The sequence below is a fragment of the Panicum virgatum genome, chromosome 8N (genome assembly GCF_016808335.1).
Source record: "Panicum virgatum strain AP13 chromosome 8N, P.virgatum_v5, whole genome shotgun sequence".
Classification (NCBI taxonomy): Eukaryota; Viridiplantae; Streptophyta; class Magnoliopsida; order Poales; family Poaceae; genus Panicum; species Panicum virgatum.
In genome coordinates this window covers 29,937,412-29,948,571 of record NC_053152.1, presented here as the reverse complement: position 1 = coordinate 29,948,571, position 11,160 = coordinate 29,937,412, and the positions used below count along the sequence as shown (strand labels likewise).

The following is an 11,160-nucleotide window of genomic DNA, read 5'->3' as shown; positions in this document are numbered from 1 at the left end:
GTAATGGACGGGGTAAAATTGCTATATCAAGCAATCACTCTATTTTCGGTATTTTCTTGCTTGATTTCTTGAACTAGTCAATTACTACCAAAGCCTTCACAATATGAACTGTTCTTGTTCAACATGAGCTCCCTTCCGTCATGTACGTGTGTGTGTGTAGGAAAAATTCTTTTACACTCTGTTTGTAGCTACTTCCACGTGTGTATTTTACGATGTAGTACGTATCTAATCCAAAGAAGAGTATATGTTCATACTAGAATATCTATGATGATATATATATTGAGTATGTGACCATATATAAAGTATATAGATATAATTATTTTTATATACTAAGACTAAGGTATAATCATAATATATTTCAAATATATGGATGTTTTTGAAAATTTTCATATATATCTATTTAAAGTATCTTAGAATTAGTATATGAACATACTCAAAATGATAAAAGAGTATGTGAACATACATACAATGATATACTGATGATGAAAGCAGCTGCACACGTGTAGAAAAAACTTGTCCATACTAATGCATACATATATGTATATATAGCGTCAATCAGCTATATACAGATAGCACCAAAGATAAAACATTTTGTCGGAACTTTAATGGCCTGTCAAAACAACTACCGAGAATATTCCAGGAAAGCTCCTCAGAAAAGAAAAAGCCCCTCCAGCCTCCAGACAAGATGAAGCAAAATAATTAGTTCAAACATAGTGGGTTACAGCATAAAGCTGGTAGAACCGGAGCCACTAAACATTCCGACATAGCATATCGTGTAAAGGCTCCCGATTGTTGTTGCCACATAATTCACACCACTCTGCCCTTGTCAATGTGGCGAAAACTATCGATATGCATAAGTGCATAAGGTTTCATAATCCCCCAACACTCTGCACTAGTCAATGAGGTGAAAACTATCGACATCCAATCTAACAACTCCATCAAAACCAACTATCGACGTTCCAATCTAACAGCTCCATCAAAACCCTATATGACCAGACGTCCCCAAAATCTGGTTCGACCCTCCCTGGATTACAACCTTAACATATCAACAGCTCCAATCAAACAGAATAGCCAATAGTTGATCATCATCCATCAAATGGATCCATTCCTCCAAAAATGTCATCTTGGTCTGCTTCGAACGATCCAAGTGTCCAATATGTTCTCAAGCAATAATCCTTAGCTACCTCAGTTAAATCATCATCTCTTCAGTTTGGCCAGTTGAGTCAGTCTGGTTAGTCATTCTCGCTTCTTCCATTTCTTCTTCACTCTGGAACTGACTTTCGAGAACATCATTTATATTATCAGGTGGGCACCGGTCTGCGTGGTTCCTAGCATTCGTCTGGCAGAAGCACTCAGGCCATGAGTTTGTGTAGAAAGACTCTGGATGGATTCGCTTGTGGGGGCCGCCAAAATGTGAGTTGAACATGACTTGCCTGATCCTCTGCTCAAAGCCAGTGGAACGGCCTTGTGCCCTGTCGATGAATATCGGGGCAAGGGCCTTCCTGTTTGGTGTGATCGTGGTCCGGAAACCGTAGTACATGCGGTGGCCCATGAGGTTGTTAGCAAAATTGCTTGGGCCATCATATGTGGGTATAAAAATGTCTGACAGCAGGCAGACCATGTAATCAACTGCCGATCCCGCTAGCCCTTGGGTATTTTCTTCCAGTTTTCCAGGTCCAACAGTGCTGTGGTTCTCTAGGCGTGGGAACATAGCCTTGAATGGCTTCATGAAGCGTTTCCCACCAAAGAGCTCACCAGAAGCAAGGTAAATGCGTGTTGTATTGTCAAATCTCATAGCACGTAGAATAACACCTACCTGCACCACAATATAAATAGAACATTGAATTATTTCAGTTATTTATGCAATATCAACTATGCTATTGATTTTTCACTGTCTTTTGCTTATTTTTTTGCTTTACTAAGAAATAATATTCGCCTATATATGTTTCAACTTTGCTCCATATAATCATTTTGTATCAATCAAAATGATTCATTTAATGCTAAGAGTACAGAATGGTATGTGATGTTCAACCAATCATGGAAATTAGAACAGCACTAATACACACAAACCGTCAATGGGGAAACCAAAATGATGTAGATCGCAGATTGCCTAGGTAGAAATAGAACAGCAAACTGTTCACAACATGAAGGGAAGGTACAAAGAAAGTACATGCAACATGCATATCTATTCATGTCAGCTAATTTTAGAACATAACCCATTGTTAATTGTTTAAAATGGAAACGTAATGTAAATACTCGAATGTACTCCGTTCCAAATTGTAAGTCATTCCAACTTTCTTGGAGAGTCAAAACATTTCAAGTTTAATCAAGTTTGTACAATAAAGTACTAACACTTATGATACCAAATAAGTATTAAATATACTTTCATAGTATATCTTTGTAATCTTTTCTATAATTTCGGTCAAACATAAAAACAGTTTGACTCTCCAAGAAAGTCGGAATGACTTGCAATTTGAAACGAAGGGAGTACAGATGTACCCATGAGCTCTGCTACAAAACTGAACTACGATGCATCTGAGGATACATGTAAATGAAAAAAAAATGAAGCTCTTGGAAAACACCAGGAGGTCAAACTGTACTCTGGTACTAAAATGTGTCAAAACCACTACGTTTACTTGAACAGGTAATGAGCTTAAGTTTGCACCCCCATTCAAAGAAAATAACTTTTAATTTGAACACACAACTAGTTATTAGCTCTTATATAAGGAACATCTGGAACAATGTCTATAAGAAGATTCAGTACCTCTTCTGGAGTTAGAGGGCACTTTCCAATGAGCCTTCTCTCCCTGGGGACAAGTAACTTATCTGCAAAATGTTCTTTCCTGTACTTCAACAGAATTTTCTGTTCATGAGGCGTGAATATGTCAATGCACCTGCAATTTTCATTTTGGTGTTAGGTAGAAAAAAATGGCACAGCAAAAAATGACCACTACATCAAGCTTTCACCGTTTCATGTATAGGTTATTGAAAGAAGATGAGGAGGAAAACTGGTAGCGGATTGCTCAATGGGAGGGCAATGCCCGTGTACATATATAGGCAAGGATGACCTAGGGTCCATAGACAATACCCAATCAACGGTGATCCTTGCCTAATAGAGAATCATCTACCATAAACCGTACAAGTAACACAGCCAGCAGGCTGGTGCGCCATGGCCCAAGGACCGGCCCAATAACCCTTGCTAACGGTTATCAACAGCAGTCAAAATCGATGAACTAAACATGCAAAATGGTAATGGTTTTGATTGGTGTATGACTTTATGCTAACAGTTTGATAATGAATGCATAATGGTAAGGGAAAAGTCTGTTTTTGGACCTTGAACTATCACGATCGTCCGATTTTGGACCTTGAACTACGAAACCGGACATCCTACACCCTTGAACTAATCAAACCGTGCAAAATACCCCCTCGAGCTGAAACCAAACTGGTATTGCTATGACGTGGCAGCGGTTTTGTGACGTGGCTGCCAGCCTGGCCACTCTCTCTCTAATGGTAATGGTCTTGAAAAATAGACTTTTCCCTAATGGTAATGGTCTTGAATCCATACTAAAAATGTTGTGATTTCTACACAAGGTTTAGCTCTTATGAAGTCTTTCTTAAGCCTAGATTAAAGAATTCAGGGATGGACTTCTCCAATGGATACAAAATAAGCAGGATGTGATTTATTCAGCACTAAGTGATGACTTTACGATAACTTAGTCAAATTCATACCCGGCAAATGCAAGCATATCCAACTCAAAACGAAGATGAATTGACATGAAATGGCCTTCTGAGCGGAGCTTGTTCACTATCTCACTGCTTGTTTTCATGATATGTGGCTTGAATCGTAGTGCGTGATAATTCACCCTGCATCTCAATCTCTGAAGCTCTGGATCATCAATATCTTCTGCCAAACGGTGTGAAAATGGAGTTAAATATACAGCCCCATATTTCTTCATCTTCTCCAAAGCGACTGTTGCATACCAAGATACTGGTGCATCTCTAGGTGGTCGAATCTGCTATAATGAAGAGTGTCCCATGAGTATAGTATGCTCCTAAAAAGTTTACTTTTTAAAGGTAGGGAAACGATATTAGTACAACTAAATTTAGTGTCCTTCAAATTTATGCACCTGATGTGCCTTGAGCTTCTTGGTCTTTCCATTTGCAGTGATTTCTGGAATGCTCATAACAATTCGAACATCATATTTCAATGTCTTGATGAAGTGGGAAACATCATAAATGCCTACGAAACCACTGGGTGCATATATAAATGCAGAAATAAGTAAACACCAACTAAGGATGATCTTGCAGATCATTCAACATAAAGATAGTTGAGCAAGAAGATAATTACAAAGCCAGAGAAGATGCGAACTGAATGTAAGTCTAGAAACTGGAACCTCATCATAATTACCAAATAAAGCATCATGTAAAGAATGAGAGCATACTACTTGAAAATCAATTAGAATGCATAATAACCTTATTATTTGGAAATCAATTACCCAAAACTTAATAATTCAACTTTCAATGGTGGATTAGTCCAACTCTGAATAGTTGTAATCTTGGCACAATAACATCTTCATGATGGCATTACCCAAAAAGAAAATAAGGATTTCTAAGCAATTACCAAGGAAATGCATCCGCATGCTTCTCCTAGAAGATATCAGAACATGCTTTCAATCAGAAATATATTAAGTTCTTATAAACATATTGAGCAAATTTTCAGGCCGGATACTGAAGCAATGTCAGTCTGAAGTTAGGATCTTTCCTACACAATGTTGGACAAGGACCAAAAAAGGTGTTGAATTCTGTCATTTTAACATCGTGGATCAATTGGAAAGAGTATAACAGCTGGGTATTCCAGCGTTCCACGTCCCCAACTGCCCAGTTCATGAACATGGTCAAGCAAGAGATGGAACTCTGGATCGCTGGCAGAGCAAAAGATTGTGGTCATTTACTGTTGCGAGAATAAGACATGGATCAACAGTGTTTCTAGTTCTTCTAATTGGTTGTTTTCTTGTCTGTGCAACTCCTAGAACGTACAACGTAGACAGAAATTGCACGCATTCTGTACACGTTTTCTTCTTTCCTACACTAGATTTTAACAGCAAATGTTCACCCTAGAGTCCTGGTACACAGAGATAACCTTTCCAAACAATTTCACACTGCAAAGCACTAAATTATATCTGATCACCTGACAACAGATATAGGAAATTAATCAGCATGCCTGCCAACTGGAGGATTAGGTCAAATATCTAATGGTATTCCCACATATATTAGGCATAAAAAGCCATATGAAACTACGTCAATCAATTAATTCAACTGCATAATATTTGGTAAAAAAAAACAAAACAGAGATGGTTCAACACAATAGGATTACTTCTGTTTGTTGCAAAAATATTCAGTGAACTTTGTGGGGGACTAATTATATTTCGTTTGAAAACCAAACTAGTGGCGAAACAGAAGAATTCACAAAGAACACAAGCTCTATGGTAAGCTATACATGCAATAATCTTCCTGCATGATAAAACATTTCAGACAAATTACATACCTCTCATCATGCCAGAATGAATTTGTGTCTAACTCTGGTAGTACTAGTGTAGCATTCATAATTCGTGCAGCAACAACAGCATTACATATCTACAAAATCAAAACATGGACCTCAAATTTCTTAGCTATGTTACTATGAATTATGAATATAAAATTTATGCAGTGAATCATGCTGCTTTAGAGACTAAGTTTCTTGTATGAATCATACTGCACTACGTTGTTGGTTCAAGCCACCATTGCATCGGACGCGCAAGTACCCACTACTCTCAGATTCAGTTGGTGGGGCTGCAAGTAAAGATATTAAATTTCAGTATAACCATTGATCCTCACTCAGAATGGCATGCGACTGGACCAGTAACTTCCGCAAGGGTATAGACTATAGAGAGAAGCTTACGAGGCCAATAGGTGCGTGGTGCAGAAGATGCTCTCCAACCATTTGAATCTGCAGTTCTCCACAACTTATTTACATCAACATCCTTAAGTAGTAGCATTGATGTCAGTACAAGAAATAATATGGTAGAAAATTCAAATAAGCATTGTATGTGCACTATCATTCTAGTACTATCGTCCAATTACATGCAAATACGGCAAATTAATCTGAACTGAAAAGACAAGTGACACCTCAAAAAATCTATATGTAAGAAAATTGTGCTGTTTCTTTCTAACATTACTCCTAATCTGTTGAGTATAGTAGTTCCAAATGCAACATAATCTAGGGTGCCACATGGCATTACGTTCTGGTAAAAGTGTTAGTGACTAATTCCACAAAGAAGATTGTGATGCTCCCTTGCCAAATAAAATACATATGTTTTATGCCCAACTTCATAATCCCAAACCACAATAAAGTACTAAATGCATTGCAAGTTTCATTCTCACACCTTATTTTTGTGGTGACAAATGTAATCCATGTAAACTAATATCATCATGCATCTAGCAATCAGTAATATTTGTCACATTTCATGCAGCTCCTTGACCTTGACAACCTTGACATACTGTAACCAATCAATGTATCTTGATCCACTCAAAAGAATACTTGCCGAGCTTTTAACCGTTCTATAAACCTCTGCAGCTACGCAGATGTGCCACAACAAAACAGATAGGATCAAACTTGTGTTGATTTGATCTTAATTAATGAATAGATAGTGATGCAAATGTTCTGAGTCCCAAGTGCGCATCTTAATAAGGCGCATCTACCTTCATTAATGGGGATTCAAGCAGCTACCGGACACAACATGGCATGCACCCAGGTTGGAATTACTTCGAAGGAGCTCCAAGTTCTAACTAATGTAAAGAGCACCCAAATGGCTACTAATGAGCAGGAACAACACAACCATGCCAATGCCAATGCCAAGCAGAATTGACCGCACACCGAAACCGTGAGCCGCACGCTAAGAAAGCAGGCGGCGGCCGTGGCGAGCGCACCTGGACCCTGTACGATGCGCCGAACAGGCCGACGGAGGAGGAGGAGGAGAGGCAGATAGTGCCGGCCACCAGCGCCGCCACGGCCACCCAGAGCCGCGCCGGCCCGCGGCGCCGGCGGAGCGACGCCTCGCCGCCGGGGCCCCTGCGCGATCCACCGGAACGAACCGAGATCAGCGGCAGAAACCAATCCACCGGAACAAAAATCGGAGGGGAAAATCGAGGGGCTGGGGGATCGCCGCCGGAAGCGGGCGGTGAGCTCACCTGCGCATTGGGATCGCGCAGGGTTAGGGTTTGCGCGCGCGGATTAGGGGAGCCGGGGCGCGAGCGGGAGAGGGCTCAGATCTGGGGAGCGAGCGGGAGCGGAGAGGGGAGTGTGCGTGGGCCGGAGCAGTGCAATCGGCGCGACGCGGCTGAGGGTGCGTTTAGTGGGTGAAAAAAATTGGATTTAGGTACTTAGTAGGTTGTTATTTGATAATTAATGTTCAATTATGGATTAATTAACATTGTTAGATTCATCTCGTGGGAATCAGTCAGACTCTGTAATTAGTTATTTCTTTTAACTATATTTAATATTTCATATATGTGTTTAAATATTCGATGTGACAAATACTGTAGAAAAAATTTTAAAAACTAAACGGTCCTGATGATGTTTTTGACTTGAGGTATCAGATTCTAGTTAGTGAGACTTAAATGCTTTTTCATTGAGGCCACATGTTTAGGGTTTGTTTAGATCTCAAAATTTTACATCTAAAAAGTCACATAGAATATTTAGACACATGCATGAACTACTAAATAAAATCTATTTGTATTTGTACGGATGAGTTGTAAATCGCGAGACGAATCTAATAAATCTACTTAATCCATAATTTGCAATAGTGATGCTATAATAATCATCAGCTAATTATAGATTAATTAGGCTCATTAGATTCGTCTCGCGATTTATAATCCCTTCATGCATAAAGATTTGTAAATAGACTTTATTTAATACTCCAAATTAGAAAGATTCCCTTCCAAAAATTTTTGCCAAAAGGATCTAAACACACCCTTAGTTTGCCAAATTTTTTGAATTTTGATAATACAATATTTTTGTTGTTATTTGTTAGTTAATGTCCAATTATGAATTAATTATTCTTAAAATATTTGTCTCGTCATTTACCGTTACTAGTATGGTGCACGTGTGTGCCGCACGTGTTTGAAGAACAATGTTACGAAAAAATAATCGCACTAAATTTTAGTTGCAAGAAGCATTTTAAAGAAACTATATATGGTGCAAAAAAGCAATAAGATCAAGATTGTGGCGAAAATAAACATTCATATCACGGTAGATGGTTCAGTTGCTGCAGCAGTGAAGATTCGTTTCGGGGAGGACACGTCGAATGATGGTTCAGCCATTGAAGATGGCATAAGATAGTAATGTTCCGCACGTGTTTGAAGAGCCACATTATGAACAGAAATTGAGTGAAAACAAATTAACACACACAACGTGCATTTTTTTGCACGCACGTATTTTCAAAAATCTACTAAATACATATTTATATCTATAAAATATCTAGTAATTTATAATTTTATAATAATATTACTAAAGATGTACGTGCATTAAGGATGTATTTTCAAAAATTCTAAAGATGCATTCCCTGTGGACAACAAAGATCTTAGTACAGCTGATGCCAATTTAGGAGAGTGTAGGCATGAGATGCCATGACAAAACTGATGCAGCAAAAGGAGGTGAACATTTGTGGGGGTGCGTGCACTGTTTGGTGCAAGGAAATGAAGATGCAACTGCCCAGCCATTCACGACAGAGCTCCTCTGCTGATCATCGATATCTCAGGAATACATCACAAGATAGAAAATCATTTTGCCTGCTCTATGTATCATGATTGCCCATGCACAAAATTGTAATTACATCGACAACACTTCAGGAATAACACATCACAGAGCGAGCAAGAATGTTACCGCAACCCAGATCGTCCTATCATACACAAGGGATGCTGCTTGAACTCCGGTTAATTTTGCAAGGCTGCGCGAAGATGCATGGTTGGACAGCGGTTCAACAATCAATTTACGAAAATCTACATACACGGTTGCTGGTGCTCCGCTGTAGAAAGTCCACCCATCCCCAGCGCCGACACGCAAAGCTCATCAACTGACCCTGGTTATGACCCTGTTTATGATGTACCGACCTTTCTCCATGTCGTAGATCGTCTTCAGCTGAGGCCATCTGCCAAACCAAGAGTCATAGCTATTTAGATATGAAACTGATGAGTCTGAGTACTCTGTCTGGTTCAATGCCGTTTGCACAATGAAAGCACCTAATGCCCAGTCAACAGGCACGCCGTGGATTTGATTTACAGCATTAATTTTGAAACAAAACTCATGTAAATATTCAGGTTTGAAACAAAGAATAAAATTGTAGAAAAGGTGGTTTCACCTCTTACGATGCAGTGGCATTTTTAGAGTATCATGTAGTAAAGCATTAATATATGCTGACGAGAAACAAAAGAGAAGCAACTCTCCCTCATCGAAAGAATTGTACTTCTTAATCTTTGACCAATCCCCATGGCAAAACTTCTCCACAGACACCATCAGATCAGAAAAGGAAGGACATTGAATACTGACCAAAGAAGTGTCAAGCGATCAAATATCAGAAATGAATGGTGTATCATCTGTGACTGAATATTGAAAATGAAAGAAAGTGGAGATCAAGACAGAAATGTTGCACCCGCTCTTTTTCCTACATTAAGTTTAAAATATAACTTTTTAAGAAGAGTCCAACCAAAAGGAAAGGATAACACCTTTGAAGTATGGTAAAAATTTTCTGTTGCAAAAAATTTCCTTCCAGCTCTGGTACAAATGCCGCCCCAAGGCGGCATTCATGATATGCACATCCATCTGCAAAGACCACTCAGTCACTTCTATTATGCCATGAAACAAACTGAGAATGAGAGTGCACCAATGCTTATATTCATGAGACCATCCTTGGAGAGGCAACTATTTAAAGTAGAGTAATGCAGGATTCTTTTTATCTACAGTAGAAGCAGTTGTCTCTATAAAGTAGAGTCTACTCTTTATTGTCACTACTACATTTTTTATTTTCAGAGGCGTGCATTTTTTATTTTCAGAGGCATTTTTTGGAAACACCTCAGAGCTATAGTCAGTGTAAATACAATATTTTCAGATGCGTTTTTGTACACGCCTCAGTTAATGAAATAAAAAATTAAAAAAAAAAAAGAGAAAACCCCGCGACAGGCCCGCCGAGCCCATCACGGGCCCGGTCGAGCCCATCTGCCGTGCCGCCGCCCACTGCAAGCCGCTTGCCGCGCCGCCGTCGCGACGCCGTCTGCAGCACGCTGCCCACAGCGCCGCCATCTGCAGCCCGTCGCCCGCCGCGCCGCCGCCTTGAAAGTGCATCTAGGCCTCTAAATGATTTTGGTGATTTTTGACAATCACAATTTGGGGATATGATGCTTTCAATAAAGTGTGTGCAGGAATAAAATGATAAATTTAAGAAGAAGATGAAAGGAAGGTCCCCAATTTCATTTCATGTATGGTGGAATGTATCGGAGTTTTAATTTTAATTTTTAGTTTGAAATTGAGTATAGGTTCACCGTACTATCAATGGGGACACATTTGAATGAATTTTAGGTTGTCAAAATGCTTCATTTGAGATGACATACTTGAGAGACACGTTTTTCACTCACAAAACACTCTTGCACAATCTTTCTGCACAGGGTCGAATCATCCTGGGTTACCCCCGGATGATCCGGCCAAACAGTGATTTTCAGCACTAAGTCCGGATGATCCGACCTTGGTTCGGATGATCCGGACCAGGGATTTTGTGAGCACCTGGAAGGGCCAGGCCGGATGATCCGGCCGTACACCGGATGATCCGGATCTGGGAAATTCAAGTATGTTTTTAGCCTATTCTGTCTCTACCCTGGATGATCCGAGGTTACTCCGGATGATCCGGGAACCACCAGAAAACACACAACTGTCACTTTCGGGGGTGGGAGTATATATACCCCTTCACCCCTTCATTTACTTCTCTCTCCCCGACCAACCATGCCTCCCTAGCATTGATTCCTTCACTTCTCTCCATCCTAGAGTTTGATTCTTGCAAGAAAACACCTTGGGATTGAGAGAAAGTGAGATTTGAGGTGTGATTTGAGAGCACTCCGCGAGCTTGCACTTGTTCA

General features: G+C 39.8%; 1 protein-coding gene and 1 pseudogene across 2 annotated transcripts; both read right to left on the bottom strand.

Annotated features, from left to right (window-relative positions):
* Window positions 1-503: 503 nt before the first annotated feature.
* LOC120684692 (O-fucosyltransferase 1-like) lies at window positions 504-7,368 on the bottom strand. Of its 2 annotated transcripts, none has more exons than XM_039966587.1 (9): window positions 7,228-7,368; window positions 6,967-7,108; window positions 5,939-6,020; window positions 5,753-5,829; window positions 5,546-5,634; window positions 4,128-4,251; window positions 3,730-4,016; window positions 2,765-2,894; window positions 504-1,816 (listed from the first exon to the last, which is right to left on the bottom strand). In XM_039966587.1, the coding sequence occupies exons 1-9, from the start codon at window positions 7,233-7,235 to the stop codon at window positions 1,190-1,192; spliced, it is 1,566 nt and encodes a 521-aa protein (XP_039822521.1). In that variant the 5' UTR covers window positions 7,236-7,368; the 3' UTR covers window positions 504-1,189. The 2 variants fall into 2 exon arrangements, with proteins under 2 accessions (XP_039822521.1, XP_039822522.1); XM_039966588.1 differs by having other exon boundaries at window positions 3,730-4,013.
* A 1,658-nt stretch (window positions 7,369-9,026) lies between these two features.
* LOC120684371 lies at window positions 9,027-9,550 on the bottom strand (annotated as a pseudogene).
* Between the last annotated feature and the right edge of the window lie 1,610 nt (window positions 9,551-11,160).